We start from the raw sequence: 26,130 nt of genomic DNA, 5'->3' as shown, positions 1-26,130 counted from the left end.
AGAGCACTCAGGCCTTGCACCAACACAAGGGATGAGAAGGAGAGTGTGGGAGTGGAACGAGAACAGCTCTGGAAGGCCAAGCACTGCTGCTCCCTGGCAGGGCTGCCAGGCTGGACTCTTTTCCCCTCCACCCATGCACGGGAACTGTCCCTGCAGCTCCAAACACAACTTGGTGAAAGGATCTCAGTAAAAAATAGAGGCTGTGGGGCCTTTTAATTTGTTTAAACACAGATACAGCAAAGCTGCTCATTTACGCAGCCCCTCAGTAAACAAAGAAGACAGTGAATTGGAAAGGGGATAACAATATTATCAAGTGAAAAACCACAAGTGGCAACATAAAATACAGAAAACGGGCTGGGCTTGCAACAATTTACACTGTAACTGTTATGCAGAAGATGATGGGCAGTTTACTGCTTCAGAAAATAATCCAGTCATCAGTTTCCTCAGGGCATCCTTGAGGTCCTGGTTCCTCATGCTGTAGATGAGGGGGTTCACTGCTGGAGGCACCAAAGAGTACAGAACAGACACCACCAGATCCACTGATGGGGAAGAGATGGAGGGGGGCTTTAGGTAGGCAAATGCACCAGTGCTGACAAACAGGGAGACCACGGCCAGGTGAGGGAGGCACGTGGAAAAGGCTTTGTGCTGTCCCTGCTCAGAAGGGATCCTCAGCACGGCCCTGAAGATTTGTACATAGGACAGCACGATGTAAATGGAACACAGAAATGCTACTAATATACTAACCGCAAGAAGCCCAAGTTCCCTGAGGTAGGCATCTGAGCAGGAGAGCTTGAGGATCTGGGGGATTTCACAGAAGAACTGGTCCAGGGCATTGCCCTTGCAGAGCGGCAGTGAAAATGTATTGGCCGTGTGCAGCAGAGCAGTGAGAAACCCAGTGGCCCAGGCAGCTGCTGCCATGTGGACACAAGCTCTGCTGCCCAGGAGGGTCCCGTAGTGCAGGGGTTTGCAGATGGCAACGTAGCGGTCATAAGACATGACGGTGAGGAGAAAATATTCTCCTGTACCACAGAAAAAGGAAAAAAAGACCTGTGCAGCACATCCTGTGTAGGAAATGGCGCACGTGTCCCGGAGTGAATTGGCCATGGATTTGGGGACAGTGCTGGAGATGAAGCCAAGGTCAAGGAAGGAGAGGTTGAGCAGGAAGAAGTACATGGGGGTGTGGAGGTGCTGGTCACAGGCTATGGTGGTGATGATGAGGCCGTTGCCCAGGAGGGCAGCCAGGTAGATGCCCAGGAAGAGCCAGAAGTGCAAGAGCTGCAGCTCCCGTGTGTCTGAGAATGCCAGGAGGAGGAACTGGGTGATGGAGCTGCCATTGGACATTTGCTTTTCCGGAGCATGGGGCAGTGTCATGAGAAAAAAAAAAAAGACAGTGAGAAGCCAGGGGAAAGTCCTCTGACAATAATCAAACCAACTCCCATAGACCCTCCCCTGTTACACACAGACACCCTTTTCTTTTTCTAGGAGAACTTTCTTCAGCACTGTGGCTGGAGCCCTGGGTGGTGCTGGCCAAATGTGCAACCAAAAGCAGGGCCTCTGCCCATGGGCTCTCGCTAAGTCAGCCCAGCCCTGCTGAAGTGCAGTCAGGGAACGGTGGGGACTGTCCTGGTTTTGCTAACATAGAAGGGCTGTCAGCACTTCCTTTCCCAGTGATAAATAACAGAGATGGTGAATGAAGTTTAGGAGTTCCAGGGTTTTTACACCTCTCCCCGTGGTCACTGCAGAGTTTTGTTGGGTGTCATAAACCCTCAGCATTTCTACTGTGCTCAGGGAGAACAGAGCGAGTCCTGCAAAGCAAGAGAACGTGTGTGGCTTAGTGCAGAGTGAAGGCAGCTGCTCTGTCCCTCTGTCTTGCTCCCAGCTGCCCTGGGCTGGCAGCTTTCTGAGATGAAGGCTGATCACACTCCCATGCTACCCTGAAAAGCCACCAGGCACTGCTGAGAGCAGAAGGATGCACCTCAGGCCACAACATGACTAACCCTTTCCCAGGTCTCAGTACCCCGCATTTACTCCAGAACACACATGGCTCATTCCCCAGCCCCACAGACTGCATTGCCCACACCCCACAGGGCAGAGGAAAGCTGGGACACGTGTTCCCATGGACACACCTGCAGGAAAGGACCCACAAGATCAGGCTGTGACTGCAGCTGAAACTCCCATCCCCAGAGAGCCTGACAGCAAGAACCAGATCACAACAGCAGTGACCCAGAGCAGTGGAGCAAGAAGGAAAATGCGGTGAGGGTGGGTCTGAGAGAGGCCAGGGCAGAGGCAGCCGGGCACTCAGACAGCGTCACCCTTCCCCAGCTGTGCAGCCACCTCCCACACACCAGCATTGCCGGGCAGCTGCTCTCAGCCCCTGTGCTCTGCAGAGGGAACTGGAGCTCTGGCTGCACAGGAGCTGCTTCATGCCTTGGAGCCCCCGGCCCTGAGGGCAGAGGCTTTGCTGGGTGGGAGAGGAGGTGAGGGGGCTGCTCACAGGAGGGATCTGCATTGGAGGGCTTTGTACAGAGTTTCCCGCATTCTCCCTCCTACAACATTTCTGTTTTCATTTTCCTCTCCTTCCCAGATCATATCCTTGCTGCAGGGAGATTTTCCCCCTGGGAGGTCTTGCCATGTGTCATGTCTTTTCCCTGTCAGCACTCACAGACCATCCCACCCTCTGTGCCCTCACTCTGGCCCTACAGATCCTGCCTGTTTGCAGGGCACTGCCTGGGGGCATCTTCCTGTTTGCTGCATGGAAAACAGGACAGGTCAGCCTCAGGCTGGTGGGTTCAGCAGATGTGATGCTGCTGCTGTCCATGGGCAGAGGAGTTGCTGAAGGGATGTTCCGAGTCTTCTGGCAGATGTGCTGATCACTCAGAGCTGCAGTTCAGGAGTTTCAGTGACTTGTTAAAACTTGAGACCTCCTTCTGCATTTATCCTTTCCTACACCTCCCTCCCCCCAGTCTTGGAAGAGGAAATGAAATGCAGAGACTCAGGAAAGCTCCTTATCTTTATAGTAATACCTGTATAGATCTTCTCCTTGAAACCTCCAATTGGAAGTAGTCTGCAGTGAGCTGGAGCTGTGAGTAGACCTGACCCACAGAGAACCCAGCAGCAGAAGGACCCTGCCCTGCCGGGGGTCGCTCCTTCCACCCACGGCTTCTCCCCTCAGTGTTGTTGGGATCTCCTCGGGCAGGCTGAGCGCTGACCCTGGCAGGCGGCAGAGTCCCTGCCCCGGCACAGCCCTGGGGTGCAGGGACCCTGCTCTGCAGGACAGCCCTGGGCAGCCCTGGGTGCTCCTCCTGCAGTCACCCTCAGCAGAAGGTGCCATCATGCCCTTTCCCACTGACAGGGCAGCAGGGAAGCTCTGCTCTGGAGTGTGTTCTTCTCTACAACAGAGGTAGTGTGAGAGAGACCTGACAGTTCCTGCAAACTGTGTCAGGTGCCAGCTTTAGGAGATCCCTCCAGGAAATGCAGCTGCATTGTCCTACATGCAGAGACTTACCGTGTTAGGACTGTGAAGATTTGTCTCTCAATGAGCCCTCAGCCACCTCACACCTTACATTGCCTTTCCCCTCTCTGTGCCTGGCTCCTGTCCCCTCGGTGCTGCAGGCAGAGCCCTCAGCCCTGCTGCGCTTTGCAGAGGAGCTGCTCCTGGGCAGAGCTGTCTCTCTGCAGCGCTGCCGCTTGCCATGAGCTCCCTCTGTCCCAGGAGCCCAGCCCAGCTCAGCAGCACAGGAGCAGCCCATGATGTCCCTTTCTCTGGCCCCTCTGGGCTCCCTCCAGTAGTCCCTGGGGCTCCAGGGGAACAGCCTTTGAAACAATCTCAAGTAATCAGTGATGTAGATTTTCTCTCTTCTGCACAGACACTTCCTTCCAGAATTGTGTTCTTTGTATTTAAAAATAAATTGATATGAGAATCATCTTTTCTTCTCCCGTCATTAGACAGGACACAAGGAATGTTACAGGAAACGATCTAATTTCTCTAAGTTTGGGGAGGAATATCCTCATTTGAGGGAATTTAGCCATTTGATTCTGATTTTATACTCCTAGGACTAGAGAGACATTCAGAAATCTTTGGCCATGTCATGTCTGTGCTCTGAAGCAAAGCCTTTGCACACATGGGCTCTTGGACACTTGGTACCAGGTTTCCTTGGGGCAGGTCAGAGCTGGGCTGGTGCCACGGCTGGGGTGGTTCAGCCCAGATGTGAGGCAATGTCCTCAGCCAGGGACCTGACTGGGGGAGCTGGAGCTGTCAGTGTTGCAGACAGAGCTGTGACACAGACGGAATAAACTGCCAAGGCAGGGTGGCAGAAATTAGTTCGTCTGGTCTTCAAGGACAGCAGCCTCCAAGCACAGCAACAGTCCAGATCAAAACTCGGTCTAGACGTGTAAGGCAATACAAGGAACAGTTAACTAAAAAATAGAGACACGGGGTGGCCACTGATGAAATTAATAAGGGAAAGAGTTGAGAATTTCTTTGTCCTCTTGTCCTCCATCTTCACCAGCAAGGTCTCTCTGGACTCTGTGACTGGAGGCAGAACAACCAGCAGTGGATGGAGATCAAGTCAGGGGTCACTGGCACTAACTTAATCCTTTCCAGTCTCTGGGACAGGAGGGGCAGTATCCCAGGAGCTGAGACAGCAGGACCATGTCACAGTGAGGCCACTCTCCACCTTCTTGGAAAGCTCATGGAGACTGGGGGGACTCCCTGACCACTGGCAGCTCTCACACATTGTCTGCACTTCTCAAAAATGGCCAATGGGTGAGAAGGAGAACTAAGGGCTGTGCCCCAGAACATGTCCACTGGGACCCCATTTCGGGGTGTCTGGAAGAGAAGGTGACGGGGTTTACCCAGGGCAGGTTGTGTCTGTCCATCCTCTTTGCTTCCTGTGAGGAAAGGACAGGGTTGCAGGACGTGGGGAGAGCAGTGGTGGTCTGTTACCTGGCAGTCAGCAAGGCATTCAGCATCATCCCCCACAATATTCTTGTGTCCAAGGAAGGATAATAGGATCTGCATTGGTGTGTAAGTAGATGGGTAAAAACAATCTGGATAGTTGGGCTTGGAAAGGTGCTATAGAAAGGGAGAAACTTCCCAATCCTGAGGACAGTCAAGCACTGGAAGCTGTTTCCCAGGAGTGCACATCCACTCTACCCCAGAAAGTGGCCAAGATGTGTTTGGATAAAGCCCTGAGTACTCTGGTCTGACCCTGCTTTGAGAAGGAGGTTGGTCAAGAAACCTCTTGAGGTCTCATCCAGCCTGAATGATGCTGTCCTTTCATCCCCTTCAAGTGTTCAATTCAGGGAGAGCTCTCAGGATCTCTCTAACTAGAGGAATAATTCACATGAGGTCCAGGGCTGCTTTACAAGTGCCCCCAAACAGTCCTGACCACATCTTGTGCATACCTTTTCATTTGCCCCAACCCAGCATCTTCTTTTTTGCTATGTCCTCATGCCCACCTTGTTGTCCAAGTCTTTGCTTCACCAGCCTCCAGGGACAGGGACCTCGACTGGTTGTTTCCTTCACAGCTGTGTCAGTGATGGCCCTTCGTGGGGTCCCAAACACCCTCAGAAACTTGGGGTTTGCTTCTGCCTTTCACTTCATTAGAGCTTTGTTCATTCTTTCAGCAGCTGCAGTTCAGGATCACATCACCAGAGGGCTCACTAATATCTTAAAATGCCCTTTCATGGCAATCCTCTGTGCATCATTTTCCAAAAGGCTTCAAGTCTGGTGTGGGTGATGAGAGAGGTTTCAGGAACAGCCAAACAGAGAGCATTTCCATAATAAATAGCCATAAACCAGTATTTCTTCTGTTTCCTTCCCTGCTCACCCTTCCCTCCGTTTCCAGAACAGGTGGTCTCAGCAGTCTCCTGATCATATTGATCTGGAGCGTCTCCTGATGAAGATTGAAGATGTCAGAAAAGTGGGTGCCTAAATCACCACATGAATGAGGAGACAGGCCAGGCCAGCTCAAGAGGAGTCACACTCCTCTGGACCAAAAGGTGGGTGTTCCTGGGAATCTCAGGTGCCACAGCACAGTGATACTTGTGTTCAGGGAGCTGGTGAAATGACCCATTTCCTTTTCTGTAATGCTGTCTGAGTTTCTCAAGTAACTCCTGACTTGAGCCCCATCCACTCCTGGGTGTCCTCCAGACTCCTGCCTTCAGGAACAAAGCCCCAGGAGACCTTGCTGGTGAAGATGGAGGCAGAGAAGCTGTGAAGTACCTCAGTCCTGTCTGCTTCTACTCTTACAAAGTCCAGCAGCAGGTCCATGTTACCCTGGTTGATTATTTTACCATAAGGAAGCAGTGTCAGCTCATCTGGCTGCCCTCAGCCTCCCCTGCAGGTTTCAAGTCCAGGGCAGCTGTGGCATCATCGCCACATCAATGGAAAACGTTTCTAAATTCCTCCTTTACAGCTCGACATGCTCCCACATTCTGTGTGTTGCCTTTTTCCCCTGGAGCTCCGTCAGTTCAGACGAGCAGCCTCACAAGATAAATGCTACTTCTTTTAGGTGCTCAGAGAGATCATTCCCGTTCTTAGAGCAGGCTGTCCTGTAAGGCCTGTCAGATTTCCTGAGCTCCTTCAGCCTTCAGAGCTGCTTCCCTGGCACCACCTCTATCAGCGCCCCCAGTCATGTCAAAGTCTTCTCCTCTGGAGCCCACCAGCCTGTGCTCTGCTGCTGGCCTTCCTCCCTCCCCTCTGGTGCCTGGGACCCCACTGTTTCCTGCTCACACCAGCCAAGGTGGACACTGATGTTCACATCCTCGACCAGCTCTGCCTTGTTTGCCAGTTCCAGATCCAGGTGAGCATCACCCTTGTTGGCCCACCAGGCAGCCGTGTTAAGAACTTGGCCCAAGATCCTCTGGACTATTGGCACCTGACGCTTTGCCTGGCCAATGAATACCTGGGCAATTACAGTTCCCCATAGGAACCTGCTCATTGACTGGAGACTTCCTCTGGTTGCTGATAGAACATCTTTTCCATTTCTTCTTCATGGTCAAGGAGTTTGTAAAATCCAACACGTTGTCACCCTGTATTGGGTTTACATGGCCAAGTCTTGGAACTGGGCTGAGTGTGGCTGTGCTAGAGTTGTCACCTCTCTGAGAAGAAAACAGGAGTTTGACCGATGTCAGACAGAGCCGATTTCAGCTGGCTCCAAGATGGACCCACTCCTTGACAAATCTGAGACACTCAGTGATGCTGACAGCACCTCTGTGATATTGTATTTGAGAATGGGTAAGAAACACTGCACAACAGCAGGTGGGAGAGAGGAGGGAGGAAATGTGAGAGAAAAAACGCTACAGACACCAAGGTCATACCCCATAGGACCCAAGTAGTACCCTCAGCAGGCCAAAGCCTGCTCTCCTGAAATCCTGCTCTTTGCCTTGTTATCATCTTCCAGGAGCCTCAGCTCTCCTTTCTCATCCCTGACTGCTACATCCCTGACCAACTCTTTCTGCATAACTCTTATCAAGGATAAGAGGGTCATCAGGGACAGTCAACACGGCTTCACCAAGGAGAAGTCGTGTTTGACCAACCTTATAGCCTTTCATGAAGACGTAACAAGGTGGATTGACGATGGCAGAGCAGTGGATGTAGTCTACCTTGACTTCAGCAAAGCATCTGACACCGTCTCCCACAGCATCCTCACGGCAAAACTGAGGAAGTGTGGACTGGATGATCGGGTAGTGAGGTGGACTGCAAACTGGCTGAAGGAGAGAAGCCAGAGAGTCGTGATCAATGGGGCAGAGTCTGGTTGGAGGCCTGTATCTAGTGGAGTGCCTCAAGGGTCAGTTCTGGGACCAATACTATTCAATATATTCATCAATGACTTGGATGAGGGAATTGAGTGTACTATCAGCAAGTTTGCTGATGACACCAAGCTGGGAGGAGTGGCTGACACGGCAGAGGGCCGTGCTGCCATCCAGCGAGATCTGGACAGGCTAGAGAGTTGGGCGGGGAAAAATTTAATGAAATATAACAAGGGAAAATGTAGAGTCTTGCATCTGGGCAGGAACAACCCCAGGTTCCAGTACAGGTTGGGGAATGACCTATTAGAGAGCAGTGTGGGGAAAGGGACCTGGGGGTCCTGGTGGACAGCAGGATGACCATGAGCCAGCACTGTGCCCTTGTGGCCAAGAAGGCCAATGGCATCCTGGGGTGTATTAGAAGGGGGGTGGTTAGTAGGTCAGAGAGGTTCTCCTTCCCCTCTACTCTGCCCTGGTGAGACCTCATCTGGAATATTGTGTCCAGTTCTGGGCCCCTCAGTTCAAGAAGGACAGGGAACTGCTGGAGAGAGTCCAGCGCAGGGCCACAAAGATGATTAAGGGAGTGGAGCATCTCCCTTATGAGGAAAGGCTGAGGGAGGTGGGTCTCTTTAGCTTGGAGAAGAGGAGACTGACGGGTGACCTCATCAATGTTTATAAATATATAAAGGGTGGGTGTCACGAGGATGGAGCCAGGCTCTTCTCGGTGACAACCAACAGTAAGACAAGGGGTAATGGGTTCAAGCTGGAACACAAGAGGTTCCACTTAAATTTGAGAAGAAACTTCTTCTCAGTGAGGGTGATGGAACACTGGAACAGGCTGCCCAGGGAGGTTGTGGATTCTCCTTCTCTGGAGACATTCAAAACCCTCCTGGACGCCTTCCTGTGTAACCTCACCTAGGTGTTCCTGCTCTGGCAGGGGGATTGGACTAGATGATCTTTTGAGGTCCCTTCCAATCCCTAACATTCTGTGATTCTGTGATTTCTGGTTTGTAGGTGGGAAGTCCCACAGGGCACCTCACCTCACTGACTCCTCAGTCACCCGTGTCAGGAAGATGTTGTCAATGAGCTCCAAACCCCTCCTGCATGGCTGGTACCTTGCAGATATTGAGATATCTTAGGTCTGCTGTGAGGAAACGGCCCTGCAAACATGAGGCTTCTTTCATGTGTCTGAAGGAGGCCTCATCTAATTCCTCTTCCTCATCAGTGAGTCTGTAGCTGATGTCCACCCACTACAACATTGCTCATGTTGTTCTGCCCTCTCATGCTGACTCCTCAGCTGTTCAGCTGATATTCTCTGTCCCCAGGCAGAGCTCCACACATTCCTGCTGCTTCCTCACATAAAGGGCAACTTCCCCTTGGAGTCCAGACCTCTGGCATTATGAGCACCAGACCTCCAAGACCCCCCAGTTTCTCCAGGAGGGGCTGTTTGTAGTGCCCTGAAACTCCTCATGCTGTTATCTTTGGAGAGACACCCTCATCAGGATAAGCCATCTGCATGTAAACATCAAGAGCTGACCACAAATGGAGCTTCACTCCAAGGAGGATCCAGACCTTGAGAAACTTTGGAATTCCACCATCCAAAAGCTCTGAATGAGCTTTATGGGGGCAGGAGAATAAGCCCATCCATCAGGACAGACCAGGACCTGACAGGCTGAGCAGTGACCCTGAGGAGAAGGGCCTGGGCACTACAAGGGCCGCCACACAAGCCCGTGCTGCACGCTCACCATGAACAAGGCAGCTGCACACGGGGCTGCATGAGGAGGAGTGTGGGGACCCAGACACCTGGAGTTCTCATCCCATTCGGTTCAGCACTGGTGTGACCCCACGCACACGGGTGTGTGCCAGTGTGCGGCTTCCCAGTTTGGAGAGCTAGGGAGGAACTGGAGAGTGTAGGGCTCTGCCAAGGCAGGGTTCAGGACCTTGTGCACATGGTGTGGGATGCTGAGGGACCTGGGCTGCTTTGGCCCAGCAGCGCTGGGGAGGCTGCTGCAGTGTAGGAGTAGCCTGAGAATACTTGAAGGGTAGTTTCAGAGATGGTGGAGGTTTTGTTCGTAGTGGGAAAGAGCATGAGAAAGAAATAATGCCACAAAGTTTAACTTTGGTGGTTCCAGCTGGACATGCAGAGAAAGGAATGTGAGTGGAAGGGCAGTGCTGTGGTGGAGCAGGTCACCCAGAGGGAGTCTGCATCAGCCCAAGGCTTTCTGCTTCAAGGAACAGCTGGGGAGGATGGAGAGATACCAGCAAAGGAAGGAAGATGCTCAGACAAGAGCAAGGTGGGGCAGCAGGGGGGATGTCTCCAGCCTGCAGGGAAAGAGGTGCAGGTCATGCCACAGCACAGCACAGGCTGTCGTGGAGATGATCAAGGGATGTAAAGAGGCTGAAAGCCCCCACCAGACATGAGCTCCTTCTCCCCTCAGCTATGGCTGTTGTCTCCACCTCTGATGCCTGTGAGGAGACACCTTGTCCTTACAGCACAGGGGCCTCATGGCCTCCTTGTCCCCAGCCAGGAACCTGGGAGGTGTTGGACCATAGTCCTGCCCTTGGCCTTGACCCACATCGCAGAGTCCCAGGAAGAGCCCTGGGCAATGTGGGAGGGACAGGATGTGATGTTGCTGGGGATGCGGGTCAGGGCTTGTCCCTTTGGTTAATGAAACACATCCAGGTTTCCTGATCATCAGAGAGACCTTCACCTTGTTTTTCCTGACCTGTCATCTCCGCCTCCAGTTTCCTTCTCTAACCAGACGCTGGGGTCAGTTCCTCAGTAGTGTTCCTCAGTGGGACCCATTAACATTATAAGAAACTTTGGAGTTTGAATGAGACTTTGACTTCTTGAGAGGTTTCTTCAACTTCCTCTCTGTGTCTGAGGTTCATGGACTCAGCGCCAAAGCCACCAGAGGGGTCATTGAAGTGCCTTGGGCTGTTCCTGTGCTGCTGAGCTGGGCTGGGCTCCTGGGACAGAGGGAGCTCATGGCAAGCGGCAGCGCTGCAGAGAGACAGGGAGACGGGCAAGGCAGAGAGAGATTAAAGGTGGTCAGGACTGGGAGGATGACTGAGAGCTCACTGGAGGAGAAATCTTTGCAGCCCTTGCCATGGTAAGTCTCTGGGTGCAGGGCAATGCAGCTGTAGCTCCTGGAGATGTCTCCTAAAGTTAGCACAGGCACAGTTTGTGGGATCTGTAAGAAGGGGCCTCTTGTTCAAGCAATGTTGAACAGCTGTTAAGTCAGGTGAGAACCCAGGGGTGCCCAGGGCTGTCCTGCACAGCAGGATCCCTTCACCCCAGGGCTGTGCCGGGGCAGGGGCTCTGCCGCCTGCCAGGGTCAGCACTCAGTCTGGCCAGCGAGATCCCAATGGTGCTGTGGGGAGAAGCTGTGGGAGGAAGGAGTAACCCCTATGAGGGCAGGAAGGGAGCTTGTGCTGTGGAGAGGGAGTTGTGTGATTCAGGGCTGCTCACAGCTCTAGATCACCCCCAGGACTTTTTCCAAGTAGATGCCTCAAGGAGAAGATCAATGCAAGGATTACCAGACAGATAAGAAACTTTTCTGGGCCTGTCTTTTCAGTTTCCTATCCCAAGGTTTGAGAGGAGCAGAAAAGGATGAAATGAAAATGAGCCCTCATTCTTAAAGAAGTCAGTGAGAGTCCTGAATGGCAACTTGGAGCGATGAGTACATCTGCCAGAAGGCTCACAACATCCCTTCACCACTCCTCTGGCTGTGGGCAGCACCTGCATCACCTTTGCTGGACCCCTCAGCTTTAGTCTGATTTGTCTTGTTTTCCAAGCTGCAAACAGGAAGATGCCCCCAGGCAGTGCCCTGCAACAGGCAGGGGATCTGTAGAGCCAGGGTGAGGGCACAGAGGGTGGGATGGTCTGTGAGTGCTGACAGGGAAAAGACATGACACATGGCAAGACCTCCCAGGGGGAGAATCTCTAGGCAGCAGGGAAATGATCAGAAATGAGAGGAAACTAAACCCGGAATTGTTATAGGAGGCAAAACACAGAAAACTCCCTGTGATCCCCCACAGTGCAGATCCCTCCTGTGAGCAGCCCCCTCACCTCCTCTCCCACCCAGCAAAGCCTCTGCCCTCAGGGCCGGGGGCTCCAAGGCATGAACCAGGTCCTGTGCAGCCAGAGCTCCAGTTCCCTCTGCAGAGCACAGGGGCTGAGAGCAGCTGCCCGGCAATGCTGGTGTGTGGGAGGTGGCTGCACAGCTGGGGAAGGGTGACGCTGTCTGAGTGCCCGGCTGCCTCTGCCCTGGCCTCTCTCACACCCACCCTCACCGCAGTTTCCTTCTTGCTCCACTGCTCTGGGTCACTGCTGTTGTGATCTTGTTCTTGCTGTCAGGCTCTCTGGGGATGGGAGTTTCAGCTGCAGTCACAGCCTGACCTTGTGGGTCCTTTCCTGCAGGTGTGTCCATGGGAACACGTGTCCCAGCTTTCCTCTGCCCTGTGGGGCTGTGGGCAATGCAGTCTGTGGGGCTGGGGAATGAGCTGAGTCTCCCCCAATTAAATGCCATCATTAGGACCCTTGGCTGTCTCCTTGAGGTTTTCAATCAAAGCTGTGATCATCCCTCCAGGATGCAAATCTGTCATACAGCATCCTTGTGTTATCTGAAAGTGCCATGAAGAAACACAGACATGCTGTGACAGAGAAAATGCTGTTGGGTTTGTGAAATGAGCCGTGTGTGTCCTAGGCTAAATGTGGGGTGCTGACACATTGGGAAAGGGTGAGACATTGTGGTCAGAGGTGGATCCCTCTGCTCTCTGCAGTGCCTGGTGGATTTTCAGGGTAACACGGGAGTGTGATCAGACTCCCTCTCAGAAAGGTGACAGAGGGACAGAGCAGCTCCCCTCACTCTGTACAAAACCTTCAGGTGCCCTCTGGTCATGCAGGTCTCGCAGCAGAAGTGCTGAAGTTTTCTGTCACCCAAGAACACTCCCCAGGGGAGTTGGGGGGCAGATGTAAAAAACATAGAACTCTTAAACTGCCTTGCCACCTCCCATTCCATAGCACTGACACTGCAGATGCTGACAGGCCATTCTGCATTGGCAGTGGTTTCATCTGAGAAAGCTGAACGCCAGGACCGATCCCTGCCCCTACTCGGTTCTCCAGGGTTGGATTGATTTATCAAGAGCCCATGGGCAGAGGACTTGCTCTTCATTGCATCGAACAAGGCTCTGGCCATGGAGCTGAAGGTATATACCCTGGAAAAAGAAAAGGGTCTGTGTCTGTGACAGGTGGAGACTCTATGCAAAAAGCTTTTCATTGTATTTGAACAAGTCTCACCTAACTTGTCACAGTCTTTTCCTCCTGTGACAGAGCCCCATGTAAGAGAAAGCAAATGTCCAATGGAAGCTCCATCACTCAGTTCCTCCTCCTGGCATTCTCAGACACACGGGATCTGCAGCTCTTGCACTTCTGGCTCTTCCTGGGCATCTACCTGGCTGCCCTCCTGGGCAACGGCCTCATCATCACCACCATAGCCTGTGACCAGCACCTCCACACCCCCATGTACTTCTTCCTGCTCAACCTCGCCCTTCTTGACCTGGGCTCCATCTCCACCACTGTCCCCAAGTTCGTGGCCAATTCCCTCTGGGACACCAGTGCCATTTCATATACAGGATGTGCTGCCCAGCTCTTTTTTTTTCTTTTCTGTGCTAAAGCAGAATATTTTCTTCTCACGGTCATGGCCTATGACCGCTACGTTGCCATCTGCAAACCCCTGCACTACGGGACCCTCCTGGGCAGCAGAGCTTGTGTCCACATGGCAGCAGCTGCCTGGGCCACTGGGTTTTTCTATTCTTTGCTGCACACAGTCAGAATATTTTCACTGCCACTGTGCAAGGGCAATGCCCTGGACCAGTTCTTCTGTGAAATCCCCAGGATCCTCAAGCTCTCCTGCTCTCGCTCCAACCTCCGGAAACTTGGGCTTCTTGTCTTCAGTGCCTGTTTAATTTCTGTGTGTTTCATTTTCATTGTGTTCTCCTATGTGCAAATCTTCAGGGCCGTGCTGAGGATCCCCTCTGAGCAGGGACGGCACAAAGCCTTTTCCACGTGCCTCCCTCACCTGGCCGTGGTCTCCCTGTTTGTCAGCACTGCCATATTTGCCCACCTGAAGCCTCCCTCCATCTCTTCCCCATCACTGGATCTGGTGGTGTCTGTTCTGTACTCTTTGGTGCCTCCAGCAGTGAACCCCCTCATCTACAGCATGAGGAACCAGGAGCTCAAGGGTGCTGTGTGGAAACTGATGACTGGATTATTTTCTGAAGCAGTAAACTGCCCATCATCTTCTGCATAACAGTTACAGTGTAAATTGTTGCAAGCCCAGCCCGTTTTCTGTATTTTATGTTGCCGCTTGTGGTTTTTCACTTGATAATATTGTTATCCCCTTTCCAATTCACTGTCTTCTTTGTTTACTGAGAGGCTGTGTAAATGAGCAGCTTTGCTGTATCTGTGTTTAAACAAATTTAAAGGCCTCACAGCCTCTAGTTTTTACTGAGATTCTTCCTCCAAAGCCTATTTGGAGCTGCAGGGAGAGCTCCTGTGCATGGGTGGAGGGGAAAAGATTCCAGCCTGGTAGCACTGCCAGGGAGCACCAGCGCTTGGCCTTCCAGAGCTGTTCTCGTTCCACTCCCACACTCTCCTTCTCATCCCTTGTGTTGGTGCAAGGCCTGAGTGCTCTGGCAGCCTGGTCACCGTCCTGCTGTGTGTGAGTCCTGTGAGCGCAGGCAGGGACAGGCAATGGGCACTTGTGGGACAGAGCTGGCCTCAGAACAGCCTTTCCAGAAAGAAAGGTGAAAGGCTTAGGTCTTCATTCAAACTTTTTCTCAGAAACATTCTGAGAATGTGGCCTGAAGATCAAGACACCAGGGCACAGCTGAACAGTGTGTGTGTGCAGGGCTGGGCACACAGCAGTGTCCTCTCACAGCCAGGCCTCCTGCCAGAGACCTGCAGGACCAGCAGAGCAGGGTCTGGGCTGTGCCATGTGCACTGGACCCCCAATGCAATCTGCCCCAATCGTCATGGACCAATCCCTCACAAAATCCATCTCCAGCACTGGCTTCTCACCCCAGCTCAGAGAGGTTCTTTCTCCCTCCATGAAAAGACACTGAATGAGTAGGTCAGAAGTCCATCTTTGCATTGTACAAATGAGATGTGAGAATGAATGTCATGTACATGAGGCGAGATGAGCCCAAGTAAGCACAAATGCTGTCAGATATTCTGGGGGTACCAGACAGACTGGGGAATGAGATGCTGGAGAGCAACTTTGCGGAGAGGGATCTGGGGGTTCTGGTCAATGGCAAGTTGAACATGAGCCACCAGTGTCCCTGGAGCCAAGAGGGACCCGTGTCCTGGTGCATCCAGCACAGCACGGCCAGCCGGGCAGGGAGGGGATTGTCCCGCTCTGCTCTGCGCTGGGGCGGCCTCACCTGGAGCATTCACTGTGTGCAGGGCTGGGGACACAGGATAAACAGGAGATAAAGGTACTGGAGAGTGTCCAGAAGAGGCTACGAAGTCAGGGAAGGGTTTGGAGGGGGAGGCATATGAGGAGCAGCTGAAGTCACTGGGTTTGTTCAGCCTGGAGGAGACTGAGATCTCTTGGCGGTCTACATCTTCCTCACAAGAGGAGCTGGAGGGGCAGGAACAGAACTCTTCTCCTTAGTGACCAATGACAGAACCTGAGGGAATGTCAGGAAGATGTGCTGGGGGAGGGTCAGTTGGACATGCGGAAAAGGTTCTTCAGCCAGAGGGTGCTGGACACTGGAACAGGCTCCCCAGGGAGGTGTCACGGCCCCAACCTGACAGTGTTCAAGAAGAGACTGGACAACGTCCTCAGACACACGGTGTGAACTGTGGGGTGTCCTGGGCAGGGACAGGAGTTGGACCCGATGATCCTGTGGGTCCTTCCACCTCAAGAAATGATTCTATGGCTTTTTTAGCTTTCTATTTGGTATTTTCTTCTTCATTATCATAGGTATAATTTTTACTACTACATATTTTCATTTCAATTTTTTAATTTCATTTTTAAATTTTTCATCTTTTTTTTTTGTTAATTCCAATTTTAAACTGTTTTTAACTCAATGCACGAGTGTTCTCTACTGTTTCCCTTCCGGTTCTCTCCCCCGTCCCGCTGCAGGAGGTGAGCGAGCGGCTGCGTGGGGCTCAGTTACCGGCTGGGGTTCAACATGACGGTCCTTTCTCCACCCCTTGTTCCACCCCATGGGCGTCAGGCTCAGGTCCCACACGATCCAATACGTCCTCACCAACCACCGCTCCCCTGCCCACCCTTTGATGTCACACACACACAGTTGCCCTCAGCCCATGGGCCGCCCTGTGAAACGTCCATAAAATGTCACAACTCCCCGTTGAGCTCATGGAGTCCGTGGCTTTGGGCTCCGTCTGTTCCGTGGCCACTCCGGACAGCACAGGTGTCTGTTCCGTGGGGTCACGGGCACCAAACCCAGCTCGGGTGGGAACCAAGAGGGTCCCCTCGTGTTCAGGGCCCAAAGCGCCACCTGCAGCATCTGCCCGTCCTTTTGAGTGCCCAGAGCCTCCTTCTTGGGGCACAAATCCTCATGTTCGGGGTTCCAACGTGTCTTTTATCACCCATGGCCTCTGATCAGGGCCCACAGTTTCATGTTTGGGTGGAGCTCGTTGCCTGGCAACAACCAACCGGAAGTCTATGGGGAGTCAGGGGACCCAGGACAGCCAATGGCATTTGAGGAGGCGGGGCAAGTCATGTGATTGATAGGTAACCAGCCAATCCAGCTTTGAGACCTGCAGGAAAGGTGGCGAGAGCTGACCGAGCTGGGCAGCGTTCAGGGGCGGGCCGTGCTGGCTGCACCAATCACAGCTGGCAGGAGTGCAGCACATGGATGATTGACAAGTGGTCTGACCCATCACTTGGTAGGGGGGGAAACGAGAAATCCCAGCCGGCCAATCACAGGACACATTACCTCAGGGCAGGGCGGGCACTGTGGGGGGAGTGACCCCTAAGGCAGCCAATCAGATCCAGGATCACCTCAGGGGAGGAGACTGACAGCCCTCCCGCCCAATGGCGGCGCAGCCCAGGCTGAGGAGGCGGCGGCTCTGCGGGCGGCCAGGCTGAGCTTTGCCGTGGCGCCTGTGGAGCTGCCCCAAGGCTGAGCAGCCCCCGGCCCAGCCCTGGGGCCCTTTTTCCTGCAACTGGGGCCCTGGGGATGTTGTTGCTGCATCTGGCTCAGGTGTGCGTGGGCTGCTCTGGCCTTGTTCTCCTGGGCGGGGGGAAATGGTACCGAAAAGTCGGCAAAAAGGTTCTTTAACACGGTTTGGAAAGTGGTAAAAGCAGCACTTTTGTTACAGCACCGGACACTCGGAAGATTGCTGCTCTGATCGAGCGTGCGTGTGATTCTCACTTCTTGGTATTTCTTACATACACCTATTGCATATTCATTTGTTTCTCCTGCTTAGTTAATGCATCAAACATAAATTATTTCCACAACCCCACCATAACTTTGCTGAAGTCCATCCTTGGTACTCGAGAGTCTTCATCAGGGTCTCTGGTGTCCCCGGTTTCTCCCCAGCTGCTGCCCCCCCGGTGTCGGCTTCTTGACCTGATTGCTTGATTGTGCATTTTCCCTTCTTGCTGTCTTTTTGTCCTTTTTTTTCTTTCCTTTCTGTTCTGTTCCCGGTCCCATCTTTTCTCACGGTATCCCCCTGTCCAGCTGCTGCCCCTTCTTTCCTCTCTCTCTTGCTCTGTTTTTCCTCTCTCCATCTCTCTGTCCCACTGCCCACCACAGTTGTTTATTCCTTCAGTGCTGTCCCGCCCCCTGTTCCTTTGCCCTTTCTCTGTCACTCCATCCCAGTCCCGGTGTATTTTTCATTTGTTTTTTCATCTCAGTCCTGAACCATTACTACATTTTTCTTCTTCCACCCCTTTGTCCTGCTCCCTGCCCCTGTCTTTGTCTCTCCTTCCCTTTGTTCTGCTGCCCATCTCATTTTCCCTTCCTGCTCCAGCTCTCTGTCCTGCTCCCTGCCCCTCTCATTCCCTCTCTGTTTCTCTGCCCTTCTCCCTGTCTGTCCCCCGCTCTGTTTTGCTGTCCTGCTCCCTCTGTAGTTTTTCCACTCTCTCTGTCACTCTCTGCTGCTCCCTGTCACTTTCATTTCTCACTCCATCTCTGTCCTGCAGCCCAAAGCTGCTTTTTGGTCTCCATCTCTGCCCTGCTGCCCAGCCCAGGCCTTTTTACCTCTATCCGTGCCCTGCTGCCTGTCTCTGCTTTTTGTCTTTCCCTTTCTGCTGCGTCCGTGACCCTTTTTCCTCTGTCTGTGTTGCCCTGTCCTGCTCCCTGTCTTTGTGTTTCTCTGACCATCCTTGTCCTGCTCCCTTTCCTTCTCTGTTTGTCTCCCTGTCCCATGTCCCTCTTCATCTCTTTTTTTCTCTTCTGTCTTTCTCCCTGTTCCTGCTGATTGTTTCTCCATGTATATCCTGTTCCCTGCCCCTTTTGTCCTCTCACTGTCCCTCTGTCCTGCTGCCTGTCCCCATCTTTTCTGGCTTTATTCTTGCCCCACTGCCTGTCCCATTGCTTCTGGCAATCGACCCCTGTCCAGCTGGCTCTGCCTTGTATATTTTGTCTCTTCCTCTTTGCTGCTTCTCAGCCCTCCTTTCCTCTTCCTCCAGCTCACTGTGGGTTTTCTCCCTTTGTCAGTCACTTCATCCCCATCTGACCTTTGCTTTCTTTCTCAGTCCCTTTGTTCTGCTCTCTCTCCTTCCTTTTCTCCATCTGTACATCCCCCTCCCTGTCCCTGTCTTTCTCTACCCAACTTTCCTTCTTCTCCTTCCCATCCCCTTGTCCCTCTGTCCTGCTCCTCCACCCTCCTCTTTCTTCCTCCCTGTCTCATTGTGGCTCCTCGTCCCTATTTCTCTTGATCTCTCCATCTCTCCAGCCTTTTCCCTGTGTGTTTCTTTCTCTCTGGGCTCCTCTATCTTCTCTCTTATCTGATTTGTCTCTTTCTAGTCCCCTGTCCTTCTCCCCAGCAGCTTCAACTGAATGACCAGGTGTCGCTGTGCTCTGGTATTTGCTGAGCACTGCCCTGGGGAAGATCTGTGTCTGTAGGGCTGGGGATCATTTAGGAGCTGGTCTCCTCCTGCAGACGGCAGAGCCGGGTGTAGTTGTGGCAGAGGTTGTTCTCAGCTGCTGCTCTGTGCAGCTTGGGGAAAGTGCCGGCTGGGGGCCTTCTTTTGAAGGAAGGTTTCTTGTTCTGCACTCACTGCTCCTCGGGACCCTGCACAGGAGCCGTGTCGGGGTCTGCAGGGACTGGTGGGATCTGCTGTGATTCCTTAAGAATGTGAACTGAACTTGTCCTGATGTCCTCCAATGAAACCAGACTGACTGTGGATGTTTTTCTTACCAGCTCCAGTGTCAACCTACGTGCTCGGCGCAAAAGAACAAGAGACCTTGTGCTGTTTTCCAGATGTCAGTGGCTGCAAATCAGCTGAGAACATCATTGCCTTAGGTAACGGGGCAGGTGGTCTGTGATCAGGGCTGTGGACTTGCATGGCGCTGCTTTCATGAATGTTTTCTGGTCTTGCCACTTCAAAGCCCTTCCATTTCCTGGAAATTTTAAGATGGCATTTCTTATTCTGAGGTTCAGACTGGAGTTGGACTTAATGTTGAGTGGCTGATATAATGGGCTCCATCAAATAAGAACAAGAATCTTGCTTTTTTGTGTTTTTTTTTTTTTTTCACACCATCTGAACTTCAGTAAGCAAGAGGAAGAGTGGTTGACAGAGTCTGTTTTCTGAGAGTAACATGTTCCTGTACCTTTCCAATCTTTCTATGGTGAAGGATTTCTGCCCTTGCAGAGAGGACTGCAAAACCCGCTGCTGTCAGGTTGGACTTTGCCTCCCAACGTGGTGCAGCCTCTTCCATTGTGACATCACTCACTGCCGCTGATGTCACAAAGCAGCATCAGCGCTGAGGTCGGCACAGCAGGGTATAAAACCAGGGGTCTCCCTGCGCCTTTGTCACTCTCGATCTTGAGGGAACTGAGATCGCAGAGCTTTTGGTTCACTCGTGAGCGAGTCAGATGCTTGTTACCTGCACCTCAGCAGGTACCAAGAGGCAGATGGAAAAGGTTGAAGGTCTGAACGGGTATGTTTGAAAAATCCTCCTCCCCTTTGCCCAGGTGTGTTTTCCACCTCATCAGCTGGGGTGGGTGGAGGGTGGACAGGAGAGGAACACGAGGGCAGCCTGAGAGCTTGCTCTGGAGCTGGTGGAAGGCAGCAGCCGCCTTTCAGTCTCTTCATGACCACAGGGGCAAGGCCCAGAAAGCCTTTGATCTCTGCAGAATGAGGGACAGGTCTATTTTGGATCACATGGAGGGAGTCCCAAGCAGTGGCCCCGATACAGCCTGCCGTAGGGGCACAGGCTGAACCTTCTCTTGAGAGGGTGGAGAACAGGATCAGGACAAGTCCCCATCGGGTGGTGGGCAGGAGAAACAGCGTTCATCATGTGCCTTCCATTTCCAAAGAATACCTGTCCACCCCCACAGACGGGAAGTGTGGCCACAGCTCTTGTTGCAACTCCTGCTCTTAGTCCAGAGTCAATCTTGAGCCCTTTGTCCCTAACGAAACAATCGCTGCCATGACAAATCCCCCACTGGTGCAGCTGGTGACAACCCCAGCAGTGACTCGAGCTGCTGCAGGACCAAGCCAACGCACACGCCAGGAACGCCAGGCTCAAGGGCTGCAGTCCCTGCTGCTGCTCTCCAGTCTGCTGCTGATCTGCACGGGAACCGCCAGCTTCACCAGCCTTTTCCTCCTTGTTGCTCTGCAGGAAGATGAAGGCACTGAAGGCAACACTCCTGGTGCTGCTTCTCGGCCTGTTCTCTCTCGGTGAGTCTCTGCAGAGCTCCAACCTGAGGACGGTGCTTTAGGATGAACTCAGGGCTCCATCCTGCCCTGGTCCGCTTCCCCCGCTGTGACCAGAGGAGCTCAGCTGAGAGCAGAAAGTCCCCGACAGAGCTGTGCCAGTCCCTGCTCCAGCGGGACGGGTGTCGGGGTGAGGAAGGGGTGACTTGCCTTCCTCAGGAGGGCTAAGCCAGTTCTCTTCAGCCGAGGGAGAGGCCGTGGCTGAGCTCTCCTGCCCCAGGGGGATGAAAATCTTCTGCAGGACAAGGAGCACAGTCCAGGGCAGGGAACACCCATCTCTTGTGGAGCCCATATGCCATGATGGCTACTGTCAAAGACAATAAGAGGAGAGACAACGATGGCACTGGGGAGAGACACAGAAAGGGGAGAGGGCAGCCCGAGGCACAACCCAGCCTTAGACCAAGTTCTAAGCTCTGGTGTGTGTCTGACAGGTGTTTTCCATGTGGGACGACTCGGCGCCTTATCGCTCTGGAGCACTACAGCGGAATTAGGAGACCTGATCGAAACTCAACCCCTGCCAGACCAGCTCAGAAAGCTCCAGGAACAGCTTTACAATCTGCGCTGGAGCGCAAAGGATGTGGCTGAGCGGGCTCTCCATGAAGGCGTGAAGCAGGGAAGGCTCCCAGGCTTTACCGGACGGGTAAGGGCACAAGGCAGAAGGATCTACTCAGGGGTTTTATCCTCCCTCCGGCACGTATCCTACTCCATTCCCTGTCACAGCCAACAGGCTGGTGCTGCTGGAACAAGTGCTGTCATGGCCACGCTTCCTTGCCTGTCCGTGCTGCCTGGCCTGGGGCCTCTCCACTGGAAAAGCCCCTTCCCGCAGCTCCAGCATTCAGAGCACTGGAGTGAGCAGCCCCCCCTTTCTGATCCCGTCAAGCACAGCAGAGCAAACCTGGGAGGCTTCCAGGCAATTTGAGTGTTCCTTCCACCTCATATGGGCCTTGTCCCCGTTCACTTTGGCTGGCCTTGCAGGGGAGCTGCTTGCCCCCTTCCTTTTCCTTCCAACAGGCGCTCTCCTTTGTGTTCCTTCCCAGGCTGTTCAGGAGATCATCAATGAAGCCCTGGAGAAGCTGGAAGAAATGCAGGTTCCAATGCCTGATTACGCCCTAAAATCAGCAGGTACCGTGACGCTGTACAAACAAACCAGTTCCAAAGCGCTTCCTGTCCAGATTGACAAGATGGGCATTGGAACATGCCCAGGGGTAGGAGAGAAGGGCGAGAAGTCAAGGGTCACCTTGTGCCCTACAAGTGCCCCCACTGACAGAGCCTGTAATGGGCCAGACTCCATGGGAAGCACAGAAAGCCTGGTTCACGTTCTTGTCTTTTTGCACAGCCCCAGGACTCCCTCCTGTGTGTTCTAGAGGGGTCATTCCAGTAAGAAAGAGGGGAACCCACTGTAGGACATGGATGACAACTGAGAAGCTTTTTCAAGTCAACAGTGCAATATTGCTCCCAACACTGCCTGATGATTCTGCTCATGTTTTAATTTCCAGGGGCTGCTGTCATTCATTCAAGGACTTCTCCATCCCTCCGGAATGACAAAGCCAAAGTCTTCCTGTACTCCATGCCGGTGATGGATTACATGAGGTCCCCTGAGCTTGTTCTTGAGGTAGGAGCACCAAGAAGCAGTAAAACAGAGGTCAGGAGGATGAACCACACACGCTGCTCTAGAGTTGCCTTTCCCCCCGTCTTTGCTCCTCGAAGCTGCTTCTCCTGCCTCCTTCTCGCATGGACCTGCTCTCCTCCTGTGTCTCCCTGCTGAGTATTTCCTGTCCCAGAGTGCCCCAGGTTCTCGGTGGGAGCTTCTACCAGGCCAGGCTGCTCCTGCAGTCTGTGTCTGCCCAGTCGCTGTGCAAACTGTCAGCGCGGCACAGAAGGAGAATGGCAGAGGTGCCTGCAGAGCTCTGGGAGAGGGCCAGGGCAACCTTCTCCATGTCAATGTAGTTTCTTCTTCTTTGTTCAGCCAGAAAATCATCCTGGAAGCTGCTGGCCCTTGCCAGGAAGTCAAGGACAGGTCTTCATCAAGCTGTCTGTGCCAGTGATTCCCAGAGCAGTCAGCATGGACCATGTGTCGGGGACAGCGTTCCATGGAGAAAGTGTCTCCGGAGCTCCAAAGGACTTTGCTGTCTACGTAAGTGATTTCTCTGGAGTGGGGGGCAGGGGGTTGCACAGCATTTCTAAGCAGGGGGTGAAGATGGGTCTAAGAGTGGAGTAGCCTGAAGGTTCCTCCTGGCTCTCAGAACAAACAGGCTCGTTGGAGTCGCTCCCTTCCCATCGTTGTCCTCTTTTATTCAATGGACCACTCGAAAGGAAGCTTCTGGGGCAAGAGGCTACTCCAGGAGCCATAGGGAAAAGGAGCTGGACACTGCATGGTCCTAGACCTTCTTGGCTTCCAATGCCAGTGGCATTTGTGATCCTCAGGTTACCTCCCTCTCACTGGGAGCATCTGCTCCTTTTCTGACCGGCAGCTTGGACTCACTGAGTAGGCAAGTGTGCCGTGCTGCCCACCTGCAGCTTCTTGTCTTTTCCTTGTGCTCATGGTCCTTGGACTACGTAGCCGAAATAAGCCTGTGCTTCACCGACTGAAGTTCAGTCTTGCCATGGTGCACCAGACGCTCTTGTTTTCTCCACCCCTGTCCTTCTGTAGGGCTTCAAGGAAGAACACGACGAGCAGGGAACATTCCTGGGACAGTTCACCTTCCTGGCACCACTGAATCCCAGTCAGACCTTCCAGCTGAAGGTATGGGGACAAAGAGGGGGAGAACTGTAGGAGAGGAGGAGAAATGCGGCTGGATGGGGAGAGGCTTCCCTGCCAAAGGGCTACAGGCAGCCCTGTCCTTGAACGTGTGCCACGCTGGCCTTTCTTCTGATTTAACTTCCTGGTGGCACATGGCTGGACTGCCGCTCTTCTTCTCTTTCATTTTGGGTTTAAATTTCAGCACTTAGAAGCGCCACAGTTGAAACTAGAATCAGCTTGACTGTCTGGACCCCAAGTGCATACAAGAGGCCACATCCCGTAGGATGCACGACTGCTGGTCTGCCAGTTAAAGACCAGAAATACTGGGCTTCCTGAGGATTCTGTTGGTGCTGGCAGTGAGCAGTGACAGGGAGGCCATTCTGTTTCCTTGGCTTTCTAGAGAAGGCAATGAGCTATTTTCCTGACACCACCACTGGGTCTTCTGACTGTGGAAGCCTGTGCCCCAAAGCAAGCGAGAACTTTCCAGTATATTTGCTGAGGCATCTGGGTGCTGCTTCTTCCTTTACTGGTTCTCATGGCCCAATGAGCTAGAGCAGGACAAGAACATCTTGACCATGACAGGTCCAAAGCCCTCGCGGGGCAGCTGGAAGGAAGAGGCCGTCGCTGCGGCACTTCTGTCAGTGGTCACGTACCAGAGAGGAAAAGGCAACTCATTTCTTCTTGTCGTTTCAGAACGAGCTCCCTGGGGTCGTGAATTACATCCAGCTGCAAGTGTTGAGCAACTGGGGCCACCCGGACCACACCTGCCTGTATCGGTTCAGGGTGCACGGTGATCCGCCCAAAGACAGGGGAGAGATGCCAGTTTCATCTATCAATAAATTCCATTAATGTTCACCAAGTCGAGTTCCAGTCTGCTTTGCCTGTGATGCTGACTGGTCCTCTCTGAGCTAACTGCAGCTCCCCATCCTTCTCTCAACCCATCACCTTGTGGGAGACTTCAGGAGTCCACAGCAAGATTTTCCTTATTAGGGAAAACAGGAAAACTCAGTCACAAATCTGCAGAAAGCCTGACATCCACATGCTTGCTGCCTCCACAGGAACATCAGCAAGGCCCTGCCTGTACACCAAAGATTAAATTAATGGAGAGTTTTCCTGTGCAGGAAGCAACTAAGGATCAATGGAACCATCCGTTGTTACCTGTTTTCACAAGAGGCAGATGCTGCTTCAGTGTCCATCTTTCAGTGTGTTGCCAATGTGAAAATGGAAGTGTTTTTTTTTCTAAGAAGGAAACCTTAACTGGAAAGTTGGTTCATGGCTCATTTGCCTCCCTGTGCCTATAATCGAATTAATAGCTCAGGAAACGTTACAGAGTGATTAGCAAAGCAATCTCAGGACACTTCAGAGATCCCATAACCACATGAGTCTGTCTTACCATTTGACCCCGAGTTCCCCAAGCCCCAAGGCAGGAGCAGGCAGGGCAGTAGTGCGCTTGGGTGGCACCAGGGAGGAGAGAGCAGGAACAGCGCTTGGCACCCAGGGCTGGCAACAGCAATTTGTGCTCTGAGCTGGGGCTTAGTCCATGTGCAAGCCCAGCACTGATCCAGATACCAAACTGAGGGTGTCAGTTCATCCCCGCTGCCACACAAACGCTGCTCCTTCTTCCATCGCCTCCTCCCGATGAGCTGTTTTCCAGCCCCTTCCACCTCAGCCCAGCTCAGACACCTGCACTCTGGCCCAGGGCTGACTGGGGCTGGTGACCCTCGGGGCAGCATCAGGAACTGCTCTGACCCTGGTTGTGGGGCTGTCCCTGGGCTGAGCCCTCGGGCCCAGGGCTGCTGAACTGGGCCATGGTGGGGCCCAGGGGTGCCGAGGTCGACAGGTCCCCCCAGCCTGTCTGTGCTGGAGACACCTGCTCCTGCAGCAGCCCTGGTCCTGGACCTGAACCTGCTCCATCCTCATCCAGAAGCACACGTTTGTTTGGCATTTTCTTAAAACTGAAGATCATTCAGGTAGAGGCAGAGCCTGTTCAGCAGTTTGAGTAGTTTGAGGACAGAGGCCAGTTGGGGGCCAGGGCCCTCAGGGGTGGGGGCTGTTTCTGCCCCGTGCCCTTGGCCTGGCGCTCACAGCTGGGAAGGGACTTTCCAAAATCCTGCTGTGAGGAGCCAGATGTACCCAGCCCCGGCACAGCCTCAGGGTCTGCTGCCAACCTGCCTTCAGATCATCTCTCCATAGAATCATAGGATCGTTTTGGTTGGAAGAGACCATCAGGTTCATGGAGTCCAAACATAACGCAACTCTAGCACTAACCCATGTCCCTAATGACCTCCAGTCTAAACCTCCCCTGGCACAACTTGAGGCCATTTCCTCTTGTCCTCTCACTTGCTCCTTGGGAGAAGAGGCCAACACCCTCCATGCTCCAACCTCCTTTCAGGCAGTTGTGGACAGCGATCAGGTCTCCCCTCAGCCTCCTGTTCTCCAGGCTGAACCCACCACTTCCCTCAGCCGCTCCTCATCACACTTGTGCTCCGGGCCCTCAGCAGCTTTGTCGCCTCCTCTGCACTCTCTCTAGTGCCTCAATGTCCTTCTTCTGATGAGGGGCCCAAAACTGAACACAGGATTCAAGCTGCGGCCTCACCAGCACCGAGCACAGTGGCAACAATAAAGTGTGGCTGATGTTCTCTCTTGACCACACTCCCTTCCCCACTAAGGAAAGGGAAAAGGAGGAAAAGGGAGAAAGACTTACAATTTGGA

The 26,130-nt window shown here is 53.1% G+C and overlaps 2 protein-coding genes across 2 annotated transcripts in view; both read right to left on the bottom strand.

Moving 5' to 3' along the window:
* Nucleotides 1-435: 435 nt before the first annotated feature.
* On the bottom strand, nt 436-1,341 carry LOC135999889 (olfactory receptor 14J1-like; the record flags this gene model as incomplete). Its single annotated transcript, XM_065653462.1, has 1 exon — nt 436-1,341. A coding segment is annotated over exon 1 (906 nt), but the record flags the coding sequence as incomplete, so codon positions are not given.
* A 1,344-nt stretch (nt 1,342-2,685) lies between these two features.
* Nucleotides 2,686-26,130, bottom strand: part of LOC135999844 (olfactory receptor 14J1-like) — a 35,777-nt gene continuing 12,332 nt past the window's right edge. Inside the window, exon 3 of the mRNA XM_065653416.1 lies at nt 2,686-2,748. Coding sequence (XP_065509488.1) covers nt 2,686-2,748 — 63 coding nt within the window. The remainder of the gene's footprint in view (nt 2,749-26,130) is intronic.

Source organism: Caloenas nicobarica, chromosome 30 (genome assembly GCF_036013445.1).
Source record: "Caloenas nicobarica isolate bCalNic1 chromosome 30, bCalNic1.hap1, whole genome shotgun sequence".
In the NCBI taxonomy this organism is placed as follows: domain Eukaryota; kingdom Metazoa; phylum Chordata; class Aves; order Columbiformes; family Columbidae; genus Caloenas; species Caloenas nicobarica.
Note: the sequence above shows the minus strand (reverse complement) of the source record. Positions and strands in the feature narration are given on the sequence as shown.